Source organism: Festucalex cinctus, chromosome 14, assembly GCF_051991245.1.
Source record: "Festucalex cinctus isolate MCC-2025b chromosome 14, RoL_Fcin_1.0, whole genome shotgun sequence".
NCBI lineage: Eukaryota > Metazoa > Chordata > Actinopteri > Syngnathiformes > Syngnathidae > Festucalex > Festucalex cinctus.
The window spans coordinates 10,875,569-10,900,722 of record NC_135424.1 but is presented as its reverse complement, the minus strand read 5'-3'; the positions used below and the strand labels follow the sequence as shown (position 1 = coordinate 10,900,722).

At 39.8% G+C, this 25,154-nt stretch overlaps 2 protein-coding genes and 4 non-coding genes across 8 annotated transcripts in view; 5 read left to right on the top strand and 1 right to left on the bottom strand.

Annotated features, from left to right (window-relative positions):
* The first annotated feature begins 11,125 nt into the window (after nt 1–11,125).
* Nucleotides 11,126–13,893, top strand: epcam (epithelial cell adhesion molecule). Its single transcript, XM_077496182.1, has 9 exons — nt 11,126–11,458; nt 12,119–12,220; nt 12,306–12,564; nt 12,653–12,718; nt 12,826–12,892; nt 12,973–13,071; nt 13,143–13,340; nt 13,421–13,465; nt 13,553–13,893. Exons 1-9 carry the CDS (start codon nt 11,398–11,400, stop codon nt 13,574–13,576), a joined length of 921 nt encoding a protein of 306 aa, XP_077352308.1. The 5' UTR covers nt 11,126–11,397; the 3' UTR covers nt 13,577–13,893.
* A 2,749-nt stretch (nt 13,894–16,642) lies between these two features.
* plekhh2 (pleckstrin homology domain containing, family H (with MyTH4 domain) member 2) overlaps nt 16,643–25,154 on the bottom strand; it is a 29,573-nt gene continuing 21,061 nt past the window's right edge. For all 3 annotated transcript variants that reach the window (XM_077496157.1, XM_077496158.1, XM_077496159.1), the window contains 10 exons: nt 23,842–23,939; nt 22,727–22,904; nt 22,369–22,527; nt 22,191–22,288; nt 21,000–21,141; nt 20,769–20,905; nt 20,240–20,369; nt 19,738–19,818; nt 19,322–19,471; nt 16,643–17,810 (listed from right to left, as the gene is read on the bottom strand). In XM_077496157.1, the coding sequence (XP_077352283.1) occupies nt 17,625–17,810; nt 19,322–19,471; nt 19,738–19,818; nt 20,240–20,369; nt 20,769–20,905; nt 21,000–21,141; nt 22,191–22,288; nt 22,369–22,527; nt 22,727–22,904; nt 23,842–23,939 (1,359 nt within the window). In that variant the 3' untranslated portion in view covers nt 16,643–17,624. The remainder of the gene's footprint in view (nt 17,811–19,321; nt 19,472–19,737; nt 19,819–20,239; nt 20,370–20,768; nt 20,906–20,999; nt 21,142–22,190; nt 22,289–22,368; nt 22,528–22,726; nt 22,905–23,841; nt 23,940–25,154) is intronic.
* Nucleotides 23,666–23,759, top strand: trnai-uau (transfer RNA isoleucine (anticodon UAU)). The gene is made up of 2 exons: nt 23,666–23,703; nt 23,724–23,759. It is a non-coding gene; the product is annotated as a tRNA-Ile (tRNA).
* On the top strand, nt 24,253–24,346 carry trnai-uau (transfer RNA isoleucine (anticodon UAU)). Its single transcript has 2 exons — nt 24,253–24,290; nt 24,311–24,346. It is a non-coding gene; the product is annotated as a tRNA-Ile (tRNA).
* Nucleotides 24,646–24,739, top strand: trnai-uau (transfer RNA isoleucine (anticodon UAU)). The gene is made up of 2 exons: nt 24,646–24,683; nt 24,704–24,739. It is a non-coding gene; the product is annotated as a tRNA-Ile (tRNA).
* trnai-uau (transfer RNA isoleucine (anticodon UAU)) lies at nt 25,026–25,119 on the top strand. Its single transcript has 2 exons — nt 25,026–25,063; nt 25,084–25,119. It is a non-coding gene; the product is annotated as a tRNA-Ile (tRNA).

Sequence of the window (25,154 nt, the reverse complement as noted above, 5' to 3'; positions counted from 1 at the left end):
TCTGGTAAGACACAGCCATGACGTGGTCCCAAGTGATTTTGAGGATCCAAGAGGGAGTGAACGCAGGCCTCCTTCTCTGCCACTCAAATTTTGAAACGTCACTTGCTGTACGATTGAACACTATGCGGGAATATACATCTGCCAAATCAGAGTCATGGTATTCCTGAAATGAAAAATGAATGAAAAAGGAGGGAAAAAAGACTCTCTCCAACCTCTTCCCCGTCCTTCAACTCTGGATGACGTCTAACCTTATAGAACAAACGTCCATTGCCCTGGGTGAGGTCAGCATCATCCCAGAACACGGCCAAAAGAGACACATTCATATCAGTGGGAAACCCAGCTGCTAATGGAGCTGGGAACAGATACTGCTCATTCTCAGCAGCAGACTGAAACTGGACAAGGCCATTATCAGAGAACTATAACAGAAAAGAAAAAAAAACATACACCAATCTCAGAAACAGTAACTATACTGACTAAGTAAATAAAGAACTTATACAATAGTATGAACTGTAAAATTTAATACCACATAATTACAGTGGATATAAAAAGTCTACACACCCTTGTTCAAATTTGTTTGTAGGAAAAATAAGACTAAGAAAAATGGGGAAGCACAACTGTGTACACCCTCTTATAAATGGCTTTGTTAAGAATTAGAAAAATCAACCAATCATACTGTTAAATGGGACTTAGTGGCAGTGCACCTCTCCCACTCTTTAAAGTGCCTCTGTTTAACCACAAATAAAGTTCAGTTGTTCTAGTAGGCTTCTCCTGACATTTGCTGTGCTTTCCAGCTGAAAGCACAAAGCAGTGCCAGCTTTTATGCGGTTGTTGGCTTCCCCAAAATATAGGAACTATAAACATTTCTTTGCTGTAACTCAATGACTTTGCCTTTCTATTCACTTCCTCTTCCACCACTTCTATATTAATTTTCAGCTTCATGCATGTTACCCATTCTTAATTGTAAGTATCCTGAGAGAGCTGTATTGTATGAGACACGGTTCATATTAAGTTAGCCTAATACTACGAGAAATCAGCAAACTGAAATATACTGTGAGAGAAAACTTACATAAATTCTGTCATATAATTTCCCCATGAATGGGAAACCAATTGGTGGTTTGATATATGGAGAATTTCCATCTTGTGTGCCCATGCGAATCCTTCTATCACCCACTTCTGCTCCAAATGGGTACAGGTTGCTCTCTGTTGGGGCAGTTGAAAGTGTTGTGTTGAGCAACATACTGGTCTTAACTTTATATTAGGCCAAGCTTTTGAAATAAAAGAAGCCTGTTCTACACCTGAAACATCATCACTAACAGCTGATTTCAACATGTACTGTATATTTTGCAGGTGAGGAGAAAATGTTTAATTTGCCCTGAAAATGCAAACCTGCTGAATATGAATGTAATAATTTTCACTGAGATTACCACTGTATTGCTTCTAGAATTGCAAGCATTGAATTCATCTCCCACTTCTCTTGAAAATGGACAGATGCTCAAAAGGGGATAATGTAAGCAACAAGGAATTAAAAAAAAACAAAAAAAAAAACAATCTCAAATGAAATATGCTCTGAGACACACCTCGCATAATGTTCTGTGGACGCGTGTAGGAGATTAACTCATTCAGTGCCATTGACGGTTATATTCGTCAAAACTTCATTTTAACAGGGCTGGCAGTGAATAAATAAATAAATAAATAAATAAATAAATAAATAAGTAAATAAATCAAAAGCTAACCATTCTGAATCATGTTGCAGACTATATTTTCTTCTGGACAGGAACAGGTGTAAGACCCTGGCAGATTTGTACAAGAAGTTTGCCCGGGACATGTCACGGATGACGCACATTCATCAAAGTCCACGCATCCTCCTTCTCCATGGCCATTGTCTTTGGTTGCATTCCATCCCTGACTGCAGGTACATTTAAAACCTCCTACATGATTGGAGCAGGTAGCGGCAGAGTGACACTGCCCATTGGCCTGTCGGCATTCATCGAGGTCTACGCAAAGGGGCCCGATACTCACAAAGCCGCGCATGCATAAACATGCAAATGACCCTGGGGTGTTGTGGCAGCTAGCTACAGGTTGGCATGGATTGGTGAATGCCACACACTCGTCCACATCTTCGCACCATGAGCCATTTCCTGCGAAGCCTAAAGGGCAATGGCATGAAAAGGAACCTGGGCTATTCCAGCACCGTGCCACGGAATGGCAAGGGAAATCCTCACATTCATTGATGTCGACACACGTGCTCCCATCCTCGTGGAATCCCAAAGGACAAGTACAGTTGTATGTTCCAGGAACATTGGAGCACACCTGATCAAGGCGGCAGGAGTTGTTATCTTTGCATTCATCTATATCGTCACAACCCAACAGAAAGGAAGTGAACCCAGGATAACACTCGCAAATGAAGGATCCTGCTGTGTTTTTACAGAATGATTGCTCAGGGCACGGGTTAGCAATCGGGTATTGACATTCGTCTATATCCTGACACTTGGTGGCGTTGACAGTAAAACCCTCATTGCAAGGACAACGGTATGAACCAGGTGTGTTGACACATGTAGACTGAGGCGGGCACACTGTTGAGTTGCGAGAGTCTGAGCATTCATTTACATCCGCACACTTGGTTCCATTACTCAAAAATCCACTCAGACATTCACAGTGATATGACCCAAGTGTATTAATGCATGTCCCGTTGCTGCAAATGTTATCAAGATTAGTTGCATTGCACTCATTGATGTCCATGCACAAGTCTTTGACATAGGAAAATCCAGCATCACATATACAAAGAAAGCTGCCATTGGTGTTGATGCATGTGCCATATTCAGGGCAGGTGGAGTTATCCTGGCACTCGTTAATATCCTCACAGTTACTATTGCTGTTTTGGTAACCTTCCCAACACTCGCAGAAGAAAGATCCCACTGAATTCAGGCAGCTGGAGGAATTAGGGCACTGAATTAAGCCAAACGAGCACTCATCGACATCCAAACAAATGGATCCATTGCCAGAGAAGCCTGAGTCACAAATGCAAGTGTAGCCACCATTGACGTTGCTACAAGTGCTGTTGTGTGGGCAGGTGAAGTTCCCTGTGGCGCATTCGTCCATGTCCTCACAGTGTGTCCCGTTGTCCAGAAAGCCGTTCCAACAATCACAGATGTAGGAGCCATTAGTGTTGAAACAGGAGGAGAATGTAGGGCAGATTGGAACTTGGAATTGGTCACATTCATCCACATCGGAGCATTCAGATCCATTGCCTTGATAGCCATCTTTGCATTGACAATAGAAGGAACCCTGATATTGGTGGCACTCGGCGAGGGTATGGCAGACGGAGCTGGCGTCCCGGCAGGTGTCTTCATTCACACACGTCCCTTTGTCATACACCAGGCCAACAATGCACAGACAGGTGTAGGAGCCGATGGTGTTGCTGCACATCATGTTTGTGCTACAAGTTGTGTTCTTCTGGCATTCATCAATATCCTCACAATCAAAGCCATCCCCCTGGTATCCATCCTGGCACTGGCAGTTGTAGGCGCCGTACGTGTTGAGGCACAAAGCCCGGGCACTGCAGTTGTGTGGCACGGTGGAATTCTGCTCGCATTCATTTACATCTTGGCAGCGAAAGCCGTTTCCCTCCAAGCCGACAGGGCAGACACAGGTGAAAGATCCGGGTGTGTTTATGCAGCTGGCAACGTTATGGCATCCTCCATTTTGGACTTGGCATTCATCAAAGTCTATAATTCATCCAAAATGGGACATTGTCAGGGAAGCAGCCCCAAACGGAGATGAAGAAATCTCTCAAGATAGTTACTAGAATGGAGCAAAATATCCATATTGTGTAATGAATATGTGTATGGGGAGTTGACACTTACCAGAGCAGTTCTTCCCATCACCTGTGAAGCCACTGAGACAGAAGCAGACATGGCTTCCCACTGTATTGACACACTGTGAAAAGTCACTGCACTCATGTCCCATTTCACACTCATTTACATCTGACAGAAACGGGGCAGGGAGAGGAAGAAGGAAAGAATGACAAGGAAAAATGGTTACTACATATGAAGACTGTAGGGGAATAAGACAACACGTTATAGAATATCATCTCATTGATCTAACAAAGGTTATGCAAGTCTGACTGTTTAAATCATACTAAATGATTTAGGCCTGCCAAACACCAAGCTAAATCTGACTGAAATGTGAAGTTTTCATGTTTTGTAACTCACAAGATGGAATCTTAGCTGCTATTTAAAATTTGTATCTCAGATTTACGGGCCTTCTTAGATGATGATGAACATTCACAAGATAAACAAACATTTTTGGGTATGACGTGAGCACCATCCAGTCCAAGACTTACCAATGCAGAAAATTAATACATGTGTTAGCTATGTGTTTTGACAAAACCAGGCTTATCGCTCAAAAATTGAAAATTGACATATCGCTGCATTCAATTTATACACTTCCTTTAAAATGATATATGGAAGTACCTAAAAAATTGAGGAATTTACATTAATTTCAGTGTTGGCAGGTTGAAATCCCTCGTTTTTGATTTTTTTTTTTTTTAAGTCTTATTTTTATTTAATATTTCAGAGGTCCATAGCAACCAGTATCTAAGATATTATCCCTAAAATTTTCAGTAAATGTAAGACCACTGCAAAGTCAATGTCAATAGCGGTAAGAACATCATTCGCCGTACATGTGTCTGTCCTCTGTTTGAGTTCATGCTGGAGGGTCACATTATGGTACATTTAAACTTTTATTTGGTTCCTATGTCCATTTACATATAAATCATTTGTGAAATGATGTTGACATTGAGGAGGCTAGCTCAGCTTTTTCAATGCAGGTTCCCGAGACGCAGTGCTAGCTAGCTACAATCAGGTACAAACATGTTGGCTAATGATGCACATTGTCTATTAAAAACCTATTTTCATACAGTTTGACTACAATTTTAACCATTGACGCCTTATTGTTTGTTGTTCAATAAAAAGAGAAAACTGAACAGAATATTTGGCACCTCAAAACGTTGTTTCCAGAAAAGAACACAAGGGGTCGCAGTTTTCCCGTTGCAGCTGTTTAGTATTTGAGCAAGTGCAAGGCCAATCTCTAGTTTGCAGGTCTGAATTGTCTTTTTTTTTTTTTTTTTTTTGTGATTGTCCAATTCAGTTGCCTTTGGTCACATCGGTATAAGTATTGTTCTGTCCATTCATTTTGTGTTCTAGCTTTAAAAAGGGCGGGGACAATAAAATAAAATAAAATAAAATAAAATAAAATAAAATAAAATAAAATAAAATAAAATAAAATAAAATAAAATAAAATAAAATAAAACAAGAAGAAATAGAAAATATTTTAAATTTTGTCTTACCAGTGCACTTAGTTCCACTGAGAATGTAGCCTTGCTTGCAAACACAGGAATATGAACCAGGTACATTTACACATTCGGTGTCATTTTCAGGACAAATGTTTCGGCTTTGGCACTCATCTACATCAAAGCAAGCCAGCCCATCACCAATGTAACCCATGTCACACACGCATTGGTATCCAGCAGGTGAGCGGTGGCACAGGCCGTTAATGTGGCATCCTGGGTCGCAGAGTGGACTGGGTGGCACACAAGAGTCATTCAGGGCGACCGTACCATTCAAACATGAGCACACATGTTCTCCGGGGGAGTTGACGCACGTTGAGAAATCTGGACAGATGCTATCCAAGACGATGCACTCGTCCACATCCTGGCAGGAGAAGCCATCGCCTTTGAAACCCTGCTGGCAGGAGCAGAAGAAGTCCCCAATGTAGTTGGTGCAGAGTGCCCGTGGATGGCATGTGTCTACTCCGGCGCACTCGTCAACGTCATCACACTGCGTGCCATTGACGACAAAGCCTCGCTTACAAGTACAAGTGTGGGAGCCGATTGTGTTGAGGCACGTCGCATTCACGTGACAAGGATTCGCTTCACACTCGTCAACATCAACACAGTCCATGCTGGCGGCAGGGCGGTAATATCCAGCCTGGCAGGGGCATTCAAACGAACCCTCAGTGTTCTTGCATTCTTCATTCACGCCACATGGAGTTTCCTCTTTCTCGCACTCATTTATATCTTGGCAAAGAGTTTGGTTAACTAAGACAAATCCCTGCTGGCACAGGCAAGTGAAAGAGCCGATGTTGTTAACACATGTGGCCTTATTTCGACAGCCTCCATTATCCGCCAGACACTCGTTCACATCACTGCACTGGTTCACACCATCGCCAGAGTAACCTACCTGGCAGGTGCAGTTATAGAGACCAGGCAGGTTAGTGCAAAGCGCTTTGGAGTGGCATTGAGTAGCAATCGAACATTCGTCCACATCCTCACATGTGAAGCCGTCTCCCCTGTAACCTGCTTCACACTGGCACGTGAAGGAACCGGGTGAATTAGTGCAGACCGCGTAGGGGCTGCAGCGGCCCGCTGCGCATTCATCCAGGTCGCCGCACTCTGAGTTATTAAAGATGAAGCCGCTGCCACAGTCACAGAAATATGAGCCGGCGCTGTTGACGCAGGTTGTGGTGGGAGGGCAGATGTTTGGTGTTGCACACTCATTGATGTCATCACAAAATCTGCCGTCCCCTTCAAACCCCTCCAGACAGGAGCATTCGTAACTTCCGAGTCTGTTAATGCACACGGAATTGGGATGGCAGTCGTTGCCCTCGTTGCATTCGTTTATATCGACGCACGTCAGGCCATTTCCGACAAAACCGCTGTTGCAGTTACATCGGTATGTCCCGATTGTGTTCGAACAGTCTGCATATCGGCTGCAGATGTTGCTCGCGCATTCATCAATGTCCACGCAGCTCTCGCCAGTACTTTGAAAGCCGTCGTGGCATGTGCAACGATAAGTACCAGGCAGGTTTTCACAGCCTTTGTAACCAAATGACGAGCACACCTGCGGCTTCTCTGAACATTCGTCGATATCGAGACAGAGGTAGTTCCCGTTGCCTTTATAGCCAGGATTACAATTGCACACGTAAGATCCAGGTTTATTGGTGCATGTCGCATTCCAGTGGCAAATATTTTGGCTCGTGCATTCATTTTTATCCGTGCACTCGAAGCCGTTTCCCTCGAAACCGACTTTACATCGGCAACGTCGTCCGCCCTCAAAGTTGCTGCAAATTGCGTTGGCGTGACAGCCCCCGTTTTCTTGTTGACACTCGTCAATATCCTGGCAGTTCGTACCATCTCCGATGAATCCACTGAGACAAAAGCAAGTGTAGCTGCCAAGCGTGTTGTTGCAGCCGGCGTTCGGATGACAATTGTGCACGCCGCTGAGGCATTCATCGATGTCTCTGCATAGAAGACCGTCACCCTGGTAGCCCGCGCCACAGACGCAGGTGAAATTGGTTTGGACTTTTAGACACTCGGCCTGTTGGTGGCACTGGATGCCTGCTGCCTCACAATCCTTCAGGTCAGCAACTGATAGGAAAAAGATAGAGAGAAAAGGTGAAAAAAAATTGGGGAAAATATTGTGTTATTATGACTGAGGTGACTGAGTTTGTTCACCTGCAAATGAGCACTTAAGCATTGTCAAGAGGCTGATCAGCCACAAGAGTGGGAACCTGTAAAAGAAAAGAAAAAAAATGACACAAATATCTGAAATCTTCCATCCATTTTGTTTTGTTTATCCATGGGTCGGGTCGCAAGACCTACTATTCCAAGCCATCAATCCCAGGATTTATATGAATAATAGGTCTTTAGTGATTCTGAGTTACCATCTATTTGTCATGGGTCACTTTAAGGCACGTCAGACAATTGTCTGTGTTGGAGGACTAGGCCATGGGTGGACAGTACGGTAGCAAACTCCCATTACATAAAATGCAGTGAACTCAAGATCCATATAGAACTTTACAGCTGGATTACAGATTACACTTTTAATTAGCATTGAACAAAACAAAATGACTTTTTTAAAAAAAAAATATTTGTTAGTAGGAAAGGCCACACTAATGAAGAAAATCTTACTTTATTAAAGTTACTGTGTGCAAATTTATCGTCCCAATAATTTTAAGGCTCTATATATATAAAGATTTTTTTGTTTGTATTGATTTAGCAAATATGATTACAGCACAGATGTCAGGTGAACATTAAGCCCATATTTACAGTTTTAGTCATGCTAGCTTATTACTAGGTTACCCAGACTTTATTGACTAGAACCTCTATCTGTACCGTGCTTATATCACCAACAATATTTGAAATCAATAAATGACGACCACTATATTAAAAAAAAAAACAGCTGAAAGGAAAATTGCCCACTCACCCCATTCCCTTTCTCCTTGTGGTCTTGTGTGTGAAGTCCCCCGCGTTTGGATCACGCTCTGTCAACCCAAAAACATGGCTTTAGTCTTCAAGTGGCTCCTTCCGTTTTCTGCTCCTCCTTCTCCTTAGTCTTGATTCATCCACCCCAGGGAATCAGGACAATAATGTGCACTACCCTGACATCTTAAACCTCTGGGAAAGGGAACACCCATATTCCCGTGGTTGTGCGTAAAACTTTCATACAATAGCGTTCGTGCAACAGTTATCTCATGGCCCTTTGTTGTCCTCTTCATTACTGTTAAGCATGCGGGACATCAACATGATTGTCATTCACTTGTACATCACGGGGGAGTTGTATGGCCTTTAAATAGACAACTTAGTGTTAGATTCTACTGTTCTTTACCTATTTGATCACATGATGAAAACATGTCAAGTAAATATCAAAGCAGAATGCTGTGTCATGGGGAGCATTGCATGGAGCATCACGGTTATCCAAATTTCTGTCATTTAGAAGTCTGTGCTTCAGCATAAAGTGGTTTCGTGCCATGCCAGAACATTGTCTCAGTCTTTATTCATCTTTTATTTCCTTCCTGTATGTTTCCAAAATCATGTCAAATTGTTTGTTGGTGTACGGTGGGGAGAACATGCAAACTCTACCCAGGAAGGCCAAAGCCTGGACTCAATCTTACGTCCTTTGCACTGGGAGGCATGATGTGCTAACCAGTCATTCACTGTGCCGCCCAGGAAAAGATTTATGGAAAAATTAAATCTTATGTACAGTACAGTAAAGCCCGACCATCACGGGCTCGGGTTTTGCAATTTTGCACTTTGTGTAGTACAGTTACAGTTAGTAACTCACACTCCATATCTGATATCCACCCACCCAGAGTTAAAATTGTATTAATGCGTAAGATCGAGTTAAAAAAACAAAAAAACAAAAACATACTCAAGCGATGACACTACTTGCTATTCATTGATCTAGAATATCATCATCTTAACGGCATCTCTGATTGGCTAGGCGGGGCATTGGATTTATAAGACAGCTTACTGATGGGGAAATGTAAAAAAAACAAAAACATTTGTTTAAACTATATAAACAAGGAGCAGAATTGGTAAACTGTTACACTTTCTATCTGTACAACATTTTTGTGTTATCTATTGCTCTTCCTTTCATATAATACATTAAACGTGTTTATATCATTTTAAAGTGTCTTCAAAGAACTTAAAACTTGTGTTACATGTTATTAAAAAACATGCCTTGCGACCATTTCAGAATGACTTTATAGAGCATAACTGTCAACATTGTTTTGCTACTTTAGGTTTTTAGTGCTGCTCTCAAAAATTGTAAAGGTTTCATTGACTTTTTAGCATAGCTTCTCCTCTCCTCTCTCCTTGCTTACCAGCTTACTTTTGTGATACTGAAAACACATTCACCTTCCATCCATCCATCCATTTTCTTGACCACTTATTCCTCACAAGGGTCGCGGGGGCTGCTGGCACCTATCTCAGCTGGCTCTGGGCAGTAGGCGGGGGACACCCTGGACTGGTTGCCAACCAATCGCAGGGCACACAGAGACAAACAACCATCCACACTCACACGCACACCTAGGGACAATTCGGAGCGCCCAATTAACCTGCTATGCATGTCTTTGGAATGTGGGAGGAGACCGGAGTACCCGGAGAAGACCCACACGGGCACGGGGAGAACATGCAAACTCCACCCAGGAAGGTCCGAGCCTGGACTCGAACCGGAGACCTCAGACCTGGGAAGCGGACGTGCTAACCAATCAACTACCGTGCCGCCACACATTCACCTATGTAACATTATTTTTTTTATTGAAATGTTTAAATATGAAGATGTTTACCACCCATCCACTTATCTATTTATTAGAGAGTTTGTCCTCATTCGGGTTATGGGTGAATTGTATTAGCGTATGCCAGCAGGATGCATCCGTGGACTGGTTATCATATAACTGTATCACTACAAAGGCAAGTGAACTAGAGATTATAGATACCATTTGCTGTCTATTGCTCTATTCTATAATTTTAATGACACTCATCATGGAGACAATGCATGTTTTGAACAATATTTCTCAAGGTAAATAATCACTGAAACTTGTGACTCATCTTCATCCGACCGTGATTCACAACAGCTCAGAAATTGTTCCTTAAAACTAGTATCAGTCAGTCAACATACTGACTCAACATACCGTCTCAGGTAATCTATTACGTCATATTGTGACAATGTGAATTTGAAAGGATTTTAAAGCTGTTTAATATTCAACATAAATTAGTCAAATGTAACATTGTATCTTAGATATTAACAACATATGTGAAATGTTACAATAGCCTCCACTTATGAGAAGCTTTACTAAAACAAGATCTGATGAACTCAAAATGAAACTTAAGGAAAGTATTATTTCACTTTTACTTCCTCATTCAAATACTGACATTTAAGTATTTATGTTAAAATGCTGTGAAAAATTGTATTTCTCCACATATGTACACGAAGTACCTACCCTCTTTGCCTATAGTGTAGCATCCCTTTAGAAGAATGTCACATGAAAAAAACAGAATATTAAAAACATTTTAAGAAGTCTTTTGAAAGTGCGATATATATATTTATTTTTAATGGAGCATATTTTGTATATATCTCACATAAAGTGGTAATTAGCTATGTTTATAATGGTACAAGCCAAAAGTCGTATACATAAAAAAGGAGAAACTTTCAAATAGTTGAGCACCTCATTGCCAAATATGGTCACACCGGAAAAGGTGCGCGTGAATTCTCACAAACTCCGCCTCTTTCACCACCCATGGAAATGAATGTGACGTATTGAGACTACCTGTGTTATAAATTCTCTTCATGCCTGCTTGACTTATCAGTTTGTAGAGGACCAAAAGTGATTGAGTCAACTCACAGTTCACTCGAGAGACACGCCTGCTGCTTTGAGTGAGCCTTTACCTTAATTTGCTCGCGCCCGTCTGTCCAAACAGGTTTGACGAGGACACACCTGTAGGAAGAACAGGAAGCTTTTTGTCTCGACTCCATTTTTGACCTCTGTGGACGACGGACGGATCGAAAAGAAAGAGAAGGACTTTCAGTGAAATTGTTTTTCGCCATTAATTCGACTATGAAGATGTGGATTATTTTTGTTCTTGCCACCCTTGCGGTAGGAGCCTCGGCTCAAAGCTGTAAGTAATTAATTCTCAGCTTTTGTTGTGCTTTCAACCTCTTTAATGTCGTGAATTTTGACAAACTTTTTAACCAAAATTATACTGTTTCAAGTAGCCCTAACACTTTTAAAAACAAGAATATTCGACGTTCTAAATTATTTTGAATATCTCACCCACCTGTTTGTATTTAAATAATCACGACTCATGTTGGTCGTTTGGAAGTATGTTACATTCTTGTATGCTGGGAACGTCAAGTTTTTATAACGTAATTCGGATATAAATGCCATTCTGTTTCGTTGTTGAGTGGGGGTGGGGAACATGCTTGTCCCGCTCCTCCGGGACTTCTCTGTTTGGAGAAACCAACGCCCATGACTTGATTAGCGTGCGCAGTACGGTGTCTTGTTTGCTTTTGTTGCACTGGCGTCATGTGTAAAATACAGTATAGTGCAATCTTCCTGACCTTCGCATTTTTTTTTTATTTTTTATTTTTTTTTTAATTGTCTATATTAAATCATTGATTTCATTTTAAAATGTTTGAGCAGTGTTTAGAAGTCATTGTAGCTCTATATAACTAAAGATGACTTGATTTTAATAATTTATCACACAATTGGAATGTATGTTCTAGCACTAATCGTCTTGTTTACATCATGATGTTAATTCTGGCGATTTGCTCCCCAGGTTCATGTAACTCTATGAAGTGGGCCACCTGTGATGGAAATCCTTGTGAGTGTTACCTCCTGATCGGTGATCAGATGAAACAGAAGCTGGACTGCAATGAATGTAAGTAAATAATCCAACTTTTACTGAAGGAACATGGGTTGAGTGGTCAATTTAACACGTGCTTTTCACCACTATTTATCTCCAGTGATCCCGAAGTGCTTCTTGATGAAGGCTGAGATGTACAGAGCCAAAAAAGGCTTGGACACTCGTACTGGAGGAAAGCCTGTGGAGAGCGCTTTTGTGGACAATGACGGCATCTACGACCCAGAGTGTGAGAATGATGGCAAATTCAAGGCCAAGCAGTGCAACAACACAGAGGAGTGCTGGTGCGTCAACAGCGCCGGTGTTCGCCGAACAGACAAGGGAGACAAGAACCTGAAGTGTGAGAAGCTGGTGGAGACCTAGTAAGTTGTTTTCTCCTCTGTTTGTTTTGCGGAGCAGAAGGGTGACCTGTAATTTGTTCATACAATTCTAAAATGTTTTGTTTTGTAGCTGGGTCCGTCTTCAGCTGAAGCACAAACCGGTGACAGGTCCTGTGGATGCTAATAAACTGAAGATGTAAGTACATGCAATAGTGTTACTTATGGACAGCTCATACTAAAGTGACATTTGTTCAGTGTTGTATATGAATGTTTGTAGTAAAAAGGGTGTTCTTTCCCAAACAGCGCTATTGCTGATGCTATCCACAGGCGTTACGACAACTTTAACAAAGACATGGTCAAAGAGATTGCGGTATGTGGACTCTTGAGTCTTTGTTTAATGTGCATTTACACCCGATGTAACATTTGGAACAACTTTTATTCTCCCTGCAGTATGACCCAGATGCCCGCTTGATTGTGGTGGACGTAATGAAGCCCAAGGGAGAGCGCAAGAGTGATCTGACCAAATTGGCCTACTACATGGAGAAAGATGTAATGTACTACTATATAACACTATTTTGTTTTTGTAATTGACATACTGACGTCTCATCCTCCTCCCACAGGTGAAAGTGCTGCCACTGTTCAAGGACCAGGAAAAATTTGAGCCCGTTGTCGGTTCCCAGAGAATGGAAATGGAGGACATCGTGGTGTACTACGTGGATGAGGAGCCCCCGACATTCACCATGAAGAATCTTACCGGTGGAATCATTGCTGTCATCGTGGTGGTCGTGCTAGCTGTGGTGGCCGGCCTGCTACTCCTGGTGAGTTGATGAAAATTCAAATCTATGTAGATTATCTTAAACATTAATTATTGACAAATTTTTGTTTTGTCGGTGTGTAGTTCTTCCTGAGACGGCGTCAGAGTCAGAAGTACAACAAGGCTCAGGTGACTAGAACACACTGTTTCAGAGGTTTTTCTTCTTAAAACCTTCTCATATTTAATATTAATGTCAACCTTTTTATTTTTGTGCAGCAAAGAGAGATGGATCCCATGTAACTTCTTAATGGCTGCAGCAGGCCAGAGTCATCGATGGACGCACGTACTTGCAGTGTGCCATACACAGTTCTACAAGGAAGACAAATTTTTGTAAAGGAACAATCGACATGCTCATTTTTATTGGCACTATTCATACTGCCTTATTTATAAGTTGTGTAAAGTTTTTGGCACTCCTCCACCTCTATTCCATGCTTAAAATGTGTCCTCGTAAATGTGGCTTTTAAATTTTAGACACTGTATGGTTTAAATTTTTGTTAGGTTGTACAGTTTCATATGTGTGTTTTGTTGGATTGTTTTTAATAAAACGATTTAAAGACTGTGGTTGAAGCTTATTTGTTTCTATTTAAAGGTGTGTTCGGGTGACACTGCAATGACTTATGCTAGGGCAATAAGCCACTTGTGCCTCCATTCTTTACAATGCAAACATTTGTTGATGTCAAGTGTTTGAAGGATGAAAATCAAACTTCATTTGTAGTTTCCATAAATGGATTATCACAAGTATTTTCAGTGCCTGTCTAGTCCTTCTGGCTCTAAAATTTAGATTATCTATTCATGTTAACCTGAAATTATGGTATACTAAATGGACAGTGCATTACTGTTTACAATAGTCTTTAAAAGAGTGAAATTCGCGTGCAAACCTTTTGATATGATGGGTATTCTATTCTGTGCCATGTTTCATTATTGAATTTGTGCTTAATGGCCACTGATTACAAAAAAAAAAAAAAAAAAAAAAAAAAAAAACCTGCATGATGTGATGCCACCCAAAAAAAGGGGCATTCATGTTTTTATTGTAGAGTGCTATATTCTGGCTCTGGTGACCTTATTTCACTGTCTAGGCTTAATGGTCACCTTTTTGATAGAAATTGAACTGTCAAGTAAATGTTAGTGACATCATTCTTGTGTATGTGAGTAGTGCTCCGGATTTGTTATTCTGTTCTAGCTGAGCGTGTGCAATATGAGTGCGCTTTATGTATTGGCAATACTGTTTTGACTATGAAACCAGCTGGGTGACACTGTCGGGAGGTGTGTTGTCGCTGAAGCCGTTCAGAATTGTGCTCAACCTGACAGTCAGGTTTTGCCTTGTTTATAGAAACAGACCGTATTCATGCAACCAGTGACACAAGAAGAGCTCTTGCTTATAAGGACTTCACACTGCAGGTGAAACGTCAAAAGTCAAAATGGCGTAAGTGGCAAAGGAACTAGCCAATCACTAGCTAAAATGGAGACAGGTGTTGTGATGCCTGCTGGAACTTGTTCATAGGGTTGTTTATGAGCAAATGAATCCTTGTGCGAATTAAAAGTTATTTAGTTTTCTTTTAGAAAAAAAAAAAGAGTTGTAGACAGAAATTTGAAATCATAGTAACAAACAGTTGGCAGCACAGCAGGTGTAAGTGTGAATTATTGTCTTTGTGACCTGCAAATGTGATTTTCTGATGCCTAGTCAGGTGTTTCCCATTCATCCCTGACCCAAATTGTAACAAGTGTGAGAGAAAATGGATGGGTAATCATAAGTGTTTGTAAAATAGATAAAAGTGAATATTAGCTTAATAGTTCAAATTACCAGTGCAGAATTAAAATGAAAATCAATACAAATTGAGCAGTATAAAAGTATAATCTGACTTTTTGTAGTTAAATGTTACAGTATTTTTTCATACTGTGGTTGGTTTCAGTGTTTTCAGCCCATCTCACAAAGCCAAACAAACATAATTAACCCATTCTATATGCAAAACAGTTCTACAGCAATCAAAATAAAATGTATTTTTGAGGCATATGGCAGTAATGGAGGTGATTGGTTTTATGTACTCTTTTGTACTAGACTAGTCACACAATAAGCACAACAAGGCAATAGTATTATTTGTATTTCCTTGGAAGTTACCGTTTAATTCCTTGCCTCACCCACTTTTCCATTTCCCCCTTTGCCCTCCCTTTTTTTTTTTTTTTTTTCCGTCACCACAGCAACCTGGAACAAAAGCATGTCTCAAAACTAGTTCAGACAGGTCGGTATCGTATGTCCTCCCCCTGCCTTGTGTGAAAGAGTGCTGGAATGAGGGAGTGTCATTTGCTGTCAGGTGGCGGTTGACGGTATCCACACGTCACACCGAGTCACTCCAATTAGGCAGCAGGGGCAATTTTGTGGACAGGAGCAACTTGAACTATGACAAGGGTTTGAGCAATCATTCGATATTTTGATATCCAGCGGAAGGTCCACGTAGCAGTGTGCTCTTTGGCATTCTAGTCAAGGAAGATACATCATGTGACTATATAGTGAGTTAAGACTATGCACGAGTTGACAATTGTGAGCTACGAGTATGACTAGTGCCATTACACCATTCTTCTAGTTAACATCGAGTGCCTCTAATAGTATTAGTAGCATGCAGTTGTCAACTAGTGCACAGTTTTGCCTCACTAGTCATTCGTAATGCGTAGCTGTTGTACTAGTGAAGACAAAGACCATACCAGTACCTTAAAGAGGAAGTCAAGTAAAAAAAATAAAAAATAAAATAAAAAATACCATGTTTTAGGAGCCTTCACTAGTGTAAACATGGTATTGTGATTAATATTGTACTTGTAGAATATGAATTAAGCAGAAAAATCAACCTGTTTTTATCCATCACAGGGGGCGACCATTTTGCCACTTGTCGTCGACTGAAAATTACATCACAGCTATCTCAGGGCTCAGGTAACAACCAATCATGTCTCACTGTTTTATAGGTTGGGTCATGTGATGTTCGTAAGTTGATTGTCTGTTACCCGAATCCCCTGAGCAACTTGTCATGTCATTTTTCAGTTGGCAAAATGGCCGCCCCTTGAGATGGGTAAAAGCATGTTGATTTTGCTGCTAAACTCATTCTCCACAAGCGTAATCGCAATACTGTGATTAGACTAGTTGGGCTGTGTAGAACATTTTGAAATGAATATTTTTGACTTGACTTCCACTTTAAGCTGGAATCAAATCTAATAAATGCTCAAAGAGCTTGTCATGCTGAATGTTAAATTTGGCAATGAAAATCAAGCATCACTACAGGAATGGATTAATGACAAAGGCTGAATGTGACAAAGTTGGAATTTCGTACATTTGCAGTTTTATTTATTATAGTTTCTTTTTTTACACAGGCTAGAAATTATTTAAATAAATTCTTACATCAATGGGAGGATCATATTAAAGTACCTTTACATTAAATGACTTGTTTTTTTTCCAGTTTTTATATCACGAAGCGTGTAGTAAATGTCGCACATAATATCATTCTGCAGCTTTAAGAAGATTTTCACTATTTGTAATGGTGTCAGTTTCCATTCCCTCCTGGTTATTCAGTAACTACAAAGCACATTGCCGGCACGATCGTTACTCTTTTACAACTCGTCCTTCTTCCTCACCAGGTCACCAGCTTCATTTCCCTTATTGCACTGCAACTACTTCAGCCACAGTATTAGGTACACCTGCAAAATCTATCTGATCATATAAGTTTAGGGGGGAGGGAAAATATGAGAAACATGAGTAGTGTCAACCGGTGTTGGGATTTTTCTAAACACATTTTTGCCCTCCAGTCTAATTAGATTCTGCAGATGTAGCTTATTTTGTGGCTATTATTTAACAGCAATTTTCATCACTTCAAACTTGTCATACATTTCATGACCTTTCGTTACTTCTTACATAACATAACCTTCATTACTAGTCTAGGCAGTGAGCTCCACAAAAATTATGTAATTACGTACCCTTTATGGTTAAAAAAATAAAATAAAAATCATCCTGTACTCCAGACCACAGTGTTTATACATAAAGGGGAACCACACAGTAGAAAGTAATGAAACTGAGAACATTAGCTTAGTCAATCAGTAAACCGTGTTGACTTTTCAGCCAGGACACTCAACGGCAACACTCATAAGAAAAATGCTTCAGATTGGTTTGCACCTTTGTACCTGTAAAACAAGCGGAATCCCTTTCAAGTGGTACGTCAACTCCCAAATGTGTGCGGGGAAATGCTCGAGTGATCCCCGCAGAGGGCCTCGAAGACTTGACCTTTTTCATAAACACATCAGGACTGTGCTGTCACAACAATGTGGGGGTCTTACTGGGACGACCCAGCGCTGGCGGAGACTTGCTCCTCAGCTCCTTGCACTTCAGGCTGATCGGCTGGGCCACCATGAGAGCAGGGGCGGAGAGGTGATGCGCTGCGGCCTTCTGCTGATGCGCACTGTTGATGTAGCTGGAGATGAGGAGGGTGATCTCTCTGATCTGTTTGTGAAATACTACAATCAGTACATCCTACCACTGAATCAATTTATATAAACATACTCCTGTGGGCAAATCTTTGGATAAAGTGAATCAAGTCTCCCTCAAGCAGCAGTAATTTTAATGACCAATGTCCTAAATGCGTTTCTGACATTTTTCTACTATGTCCGCTTGTCCTTTCTCTGCTGTTGGGGCAACAGATGAAGAATAATGTGACTCGTGATTCTGCCTAGCAACAAGTGACCATACACAAGTGCGATGTGCTCTCTGTTGATCCTGTTAGCTATCTTACATTTAATTCCACTTTTTATTAGGTTATAAAAGGGGAAAAATTATGATTGAAAAATAAAAGTGAATATAAATTAAGTGTACTGTAACTGTCTTTTTCCTTTGTGCATTTTGACAGAAGAATTTAAAGGGACAGTGTGTAGAATTTAGTACCATCTAGTGGTGAACTAATAGAATGCAATGAATTAATTAAGCCTATCATCAATTTCTACATCATCATCATCTACATCCGGGCCAGAAAAATGGCGGTGAAACATGTCAGCCTCCTGTAAGGCGTGGCACGACATATGTAATATAATTAGCGATTACTAGACCTACGATTATATTGAAAAATATATGGTGATGTGATAGAACATTATTGAATTAATAGGGTTTTCCATTTTCTAAATGAATGAACATTGAAATTTTGAAAAATTATTAATAATAATAATAATTTACTTAGATACAATTTGTATTTAGCTTATGTCAACACATTTTAATTTGGTTATTGTTTTTGTACGGTTAAAAAAAAAATTCAGATGTTTAAGGGCAGTGTTGATGTTCAAATTGTGCATGCTACAGCGGTTTACAAAAAATATTAAACATACAGTACTATGCTACTGTATTTTAACATTGGTCATGATGGTGGTATTTAAAGAGGTAAGATTTCTTTTATAGATGGTACTTGGTGTAAATAGTTTTGAGAACTGAATGGTTTAGTAAACTCCTGATGGGTAAGAAACTGGAACTTAAATAAAAAGAGCACATCAGACAGCAGTGAAGCTTTCAAGTATTTGATGCCAACAATATTTCGTGCTAAAAAGATTACTAGTAATAGAAGTTCTAGGTTGCTACAAAAAACATATAATGCAAAAATTTTTTTATGAGATCTTTCTCACTTAAACACATTTCATGTTTGTGTTTATGCGCTTGTTTAAAGTGAGACCATTCACAAGGGTCTCTACAGCCGAAAGCACGTTAAATTCAAGACTATGAAATCATTTTTGAAATTAAATTTAAGACCACCTTCATAATGTTCGCGATGTCCCATGTTGTCCAAAGTTGCCACGGTACATAAATGATGTGCATCTGTTCTTAAAACCTCATCAATAATTGTTGTTTCTGCTATCGTGATTGCGCGATTAGACCAAGAGTCATTCAGAAATAATTTTTTAAGACTGTCAGTTTTTAAGGATCTGTGGGAATCATTAAAGCAGAGTTTGATACACTTTTTTTTTTCCACGAACCTTTGACGCATCCATAGCAAATGTGTGGTTCTCTGAGGGTTTATCTTTGGTTGTGTTGTTACTGCTGTTCTGTGTCACCACCAGCATAAAATCCTGTTTGCAGCCCCCAAATGTCATCACATTTTTGTAGGGGTGCGACACCAGTGGCTTCTGGAAAAAAAAAAAAAAAAAAAAATGGAATGGATAATGATTGAGGTTATGATCACTTTTGTTGCACAGTAAATAATTTAATAGCTGTCTTGAAAACTACTTACTGTCATGTTCTAAGTGCCACAAAAAATTTTTACAATGAGTTTTTTTTTGTTTTGGTAACTTTTAATTTGATTAACACAGCAATTCAGTTGAGTGACTAAAATGTATAAAAAAGTAAATATGCCAAAAATATGCTAAAAAGTATATGCCAGAAAGATGCTCACAATAGAGTTGTGCTCCAGAACACTGATGCCATCTTCGTGAATGGCCAGCCAAACACGTGTTGATGGAGAGGGAGTGATGGACTGAAAACAGAAATTAAATTAATTCATCTCACACTTTTAATCATTATTTCAATTTGTAATTTAAGACTCGATTTACACTGTGTGGTTTGAGTGCCAAAATTCGATCTCCATCATAGATATGTAATATGACATTGATATGTAATGACATTGAATATCCTCAGAAAAAAATCAGACCTCCACCAAATGTTGCTAAAAAACTGGTACTTGCATATTGGATATATGATGATGCAAGTGAAGTGTAAACAACACAAAATAACAATAAAAAAAACACCCGTTGTGAAACTAAACTTCAACGAAAGCATAGACCATCAAATATGGTTTCAATCATGTCACAATCGAAGTGTCGATTATAAAATAACTGCAGACCGTGACCAGCAGAGTAATGCTGAGTTATTTTTTTGAGTCCTTTATAAACACTCACCTTGGCTTCAAACAGTTTGGCGCCAAAAAAAGGCCACTTCTTAGCAACAGTCAGGTAAATCCTGACACACTCAGATGAACTTCGACCCCTGAGTGAGGACCAGCGACCAGAGAGACGCTGGAGTAATTGTCTGAAAGAAACACAAAAATAAATAAATTACCAATCATAGTCTTCTTGAAACCTTCCAAGAAGTTCTGCTGCACAACTTTCGCAAAAACAATCTTCCAACAAACGAGTCGCTTGGCCACGATACCAGTTTCACAGATCAAAACAAAATTGGTGGACTATTAAAACGGGGCGCACGAAATCATCAAACTCATGCCTGAAACTGGAAAAGGAAGTCTGCCATTTTAATTTGATGCAGCCATTTTGGGTGAGTTCCTGGACTTGATGGAAAAATTTTAGGCAATTATTTCAAGGGTTCACCGTGAAAAAGGAAGTGTAGGGTTCGTTCATTGCTGCTTGCAGCTTCAGCATTCCTATTGTTATATAAAATCAAAAGAGTATTTTTGTAAGCATATTGTGCTACCTAAATTGCTCCTCAGATGTGGTCCGACGATAGTGTTTAGGGTAGAATCTGTCCAGGACCTGTTTCAAGGTTTGGTTGGACTTAGTTTGGAGTTGTCCAGGACTTGAGAAGGGACGTTCAAAATCCCCAAACTCAACCTGATTGGTAAATAAAAAGAGACAATAGAAATACAACATTTTTTTTTTTTTGGGCGTGGTCATATATAGATTAGAAACTTATGAACTTTCAGACCTGGGCCAGTAAGGCAGCCATTTCCAGAGCCAGCTCCTTGTTGATGGGGAAGTGTCCTGCTATAATGGCCTCATTGATCTGGTAGGCCAACAACAACCTTTCCCTTTCTGACTCCCCCCTCACCTGGCTGGAGAAGTACAGCCTGCAAAGATGAAGATGGTTGTAAATGTATAAATACGTTCTGATTTGACTGGTACTTGTTGAGCTCCATTACATACAAGGAAAGCATTGGGAGACCGGGACATTACACCTGCAACCCAGCCACTGATTGATTAGATACAGAGTGTGGCTACAACCCATCCCAAAACTTTTCTTCAAATAGCCTACTTGGCCTATCATTTACAAAATGTCTCGCTCAACCTATTTTTTCTACAATGTTTAATCAATGTAATGTTTATACTAGGGGTGTCAAAAGTAGTGTGTTAATTTTGACTTAATTCAAAGTTCCTTTAACGCCACTAATTTTTTACGCGTCATTAATGACCGCCGCTTACTTGGAAAGTCTGTCCTGGGGGAATTGCAGTTGAAACACAGCAGACACGTCAATATCAAAATTCAGCAGTAATACATTTAATAATAATGCACATATTTGTGGAGACTGGGGTCAAGTTTTATTTTACATTTTTAAAAATGTGCAGAATTTCACAAGTGACTTCACGTTAAAGATTAGATAGCTCTTAACTTGGAAAGAAAAATGCACTGTGCTATCTTACAAATGCAACTATGCCATCTAGTGGCAGAAAAAATGACCTCAACACAAATAAATATCACACTTTTTTTTTTTAATAGTACAGTACATTATTTTTTAATTTTAACTCAATTTTATGAATTATTATGGCATTATTGTATCAATTACTAAAATTTCTATTAGTTTAACATTTTTAATTTAACATTTTTTCCACTATTATGTTAACAAGAGTATGAGAACTTATAAATGTACTTACAATGTACACATTTATTGTAAATTATTGTACATTTAAAACAGATATAAAATTTGCGATTAATCATGAGTTAACTTTTGAAGACAAGCAATTAATTATGATTGAAAATGTTAGTCACCTGACACCTTAAGCTTATACTGTATGTCAATTGTTACAAAGCATCAAACATGTGCCACATGTACAGAATATCAGACACTCATGTAATAATATATTAATGCTTTACGATTAACACCTTTATTTGTTGGCATACCTGTTCTTGTAAGTGAGGCGGACTGTTCTGGTGTTTTCGGACTTGCCGGTGTGCTGATCTTTTGATGCTTGTTCCCATTTGGATATAATATCACAAATCTGCCATAGACATGTAACAGACATGAACTTGTAGAAAAAAATGTAAAGAAATGAGAAGCTGTAGATGAGTAGAAGATCACCTTGATGCTCCCTTGATGCAAGCAATGTTCCAGCTCTCGTCCAGTGGGGTCATCAGTGTACACACTGAAACCTGACATCCCTGTTTTCCTCATGCCGGTGTCCTGGTTGAGACGACACTGGAACTCATCCACTGTGGTCGACGCATCAAAACTTACCACCTGTGAAAAGCGTGCAGTGATTATATAAACAGACAGTTTGACATGTGTCAACTTCATGTACCTCGAGGGAATATTGACAGCATTTTCATGAGCTAACTGCAATCTTTACAGCGACTCACTCCATAAGTGCATGACAGCATTGCGGTGTTACACCGAGCTTTTGTTCCAATCGCTCTGTCATTATTATTATTATTATTACCTGGTAGGTGTTATTGAGGAAGTGAACGGGCACACTGAATGGCAGGGAGTGGTGATATGGATTCCTGAGCAGAATAGAAAGGATCTCCATGCGGGATGGTCTGGCCTGCCTCTCACCCTTCTGCTGGGTGCGCTCCATTGAACGTTGGCAGTAGATGGCATATTTACCCACCTCAGTCCTGGGGACAGAATTAGCAACATTGACAATTTAATAGGCAGCGTCAATCCAAATTCTGCATTACTGTATTAACTTTATAGGCAGCATTTTTTTTTTTACAGCTCTTGAATTGGATCTCATTCAAGTACCAGCATACCTAATATTACAGTGGATGAATTCAAATTAAATCCACATCACAAGCAACAAACATTTAGAAATACTATAAAAACGATGATGAGTTAAACAAAACCAAAAACAATTTTGTGAGCACTCAATTGTAAGAATGGGCTGAAATTATCATCAGTTTAGTACTGGAACAAAAACAGCAACCAAATTATATTAAAATATATTCAGAAAAAACAGCATGACAAGTACTTATTTTGAATGTCATTTGTATGAGGTTGAGACTCAACACACATTAGAACAAGATGGCGTTTAAACAAATGTGTTTTCCCTGAAAAGGCTGCATAGTGGTACAAACAAAAATAATATATGCGTAAAACTGCAAATTATTGTGTCAAATTTGATTAAACTGGTCCAAGTTACATGGACAATAATGACCACGATGTCACAAAGTGCACCTGCACACCATTAAGCCACGCCTACTGTAATAAGGAATTATTGTTATGGCATTTAGACAAAATCAGCAAATACTCTGTTAGAATATAAATAGGAGATATCAGACAAATATAGACAAAACATCGGTAATAGGCCAAACAAAACCTAGCGTGGTTCATGTACACTTTAATCTTTGATAATATGATCACTACATAGATTTTTCAGGTTCCAGTGGCGCAATCGGTTAGCGCACGGTACTTATATGACAGTATCCTGTAGAGCCATGCCGAGGTTGTGAGTTCGAGCCTCACCTGGAGCACTATCTTTATATATTTAATATCAAGTACTTCACGACCATTTCATGTGAGGTTTTTGCTGAATCGACTCAATGCTGTTGTCACCTGGAATCCGCGTGTCTTTTGAGATGAACTTGGAGCAGCCACAGGAAAGGATGCTGAGGTAGAAACAGTCCAACGCACAAGGCTAAAAACTGCCAGCCCTGAAGAGTGACAAATGGCGTTATCAAACGCATAATGCAACAGGATAGCACCATAAGTTTGCAACGCTCCATTCTGTGGTGGCCACCTCTCAACATATACAAAGCTAATAGGTTCGTCGATGACAAGCTATGTCCAACAATACGTTACACAAAAACATTTAGCATTTACAAAATTAGTAAAATCGTACTTTGCCAAGTGTGAAAACACATGATACAAAAAGGGGACGGGTACTGTCAGAAAGAATGGATTTGACCTGGCACAAGGCAGACCACTTTGATCTACGACAGTGATTTTACTACGTAACGCTCTCAGGCTCCAGTGGCGCAATCGGTTAGCGCACGGTACTTATATGACAGTATACTGTAGAGCAATGCCGAGGTTGTGAGTTCGAGCCTCACCTGGAGCAGAATTTTGCAGCATCTGGTTAAGATCAATTTTAGCTGTCAACCACCAAAGGTGTTTACACTGGGTTAAAGAGATTTTTTTGTACTTATTTAGCCATTTTCAGCAGTAAAAAGTTAATATTTTGTATATAATAATTTGATATTTTCTAGTCTTTATGTTGATATGATCGGCTCGATCGGGATTAGCCAATATCCGGTGATCGGTTATGTTTCTTTTTTTTAATCGGTAATTGGCCGAACAAAACTGCGGTTCATGTACACTTTTATCTTTGATAATATGTTCACTACGCAGAATTTTCAGGCTCCAGTGGCGCAATCGGTTAGCGCACGGTACTTATAAGACAGTACACTGTAGAGCAATGCCGAGGTTGTGAGTTCGAGCCTCACCTGGAGCAGAATTTTGCAGCATCTGGTTAAGATCAATTTTAGCTGTCAACAACCAAAGGTGTTTACACTGGTTAAAGAGATTTTTTTGTACTTATGTAGCCATTTTCAGCAGTAAAAAGTTAATAATTTGTATATAATAATTTGATATTTTCTAGTCTTTATGTTGATATGATCGGCTCGATCGGGATTAGCCAATATCCGGTGATCGGTTATGGGGTTTTTTAATCGGTAATTGGCCGAACTTTCATGTACACTTTGATCTTTGATAATATGTTCACTACGCAGAACTTTCAGGTTCCAGTGGCGCAATCGGTTAGCGCGCGGTACTTATATGACAGTATCCTGTAGAGCAATGCCGAGGTTGTGAGTTCGAGTCTCACCTGGAGCAGAGTTTTTATATATTTAATGTCAATTTTAGCCATC

Coding starts and splice junctions, on each gene's coding strand:
- epcam (XM_077496182.1), top strand. CDS start 11,398: ATGAAGATGTGGATTATTTTTGTTCTTGCCACCCTTGCGGTAGGAGCC. Junction 12,221..12,305: donor GAAGCTGGACTGCAATGAAT/GTAAGTAAATAA, acceptor ATTTATCTCCAG/TGATCCCGAAGTGCTTCTTG. Junction 13,072..13,142: donor CCTACTACATGGAGAAAGAT/GTAATGTACTAC, acceptor CTCCTCCCACAG/GTGAAAGTGCTGCCACTGTT.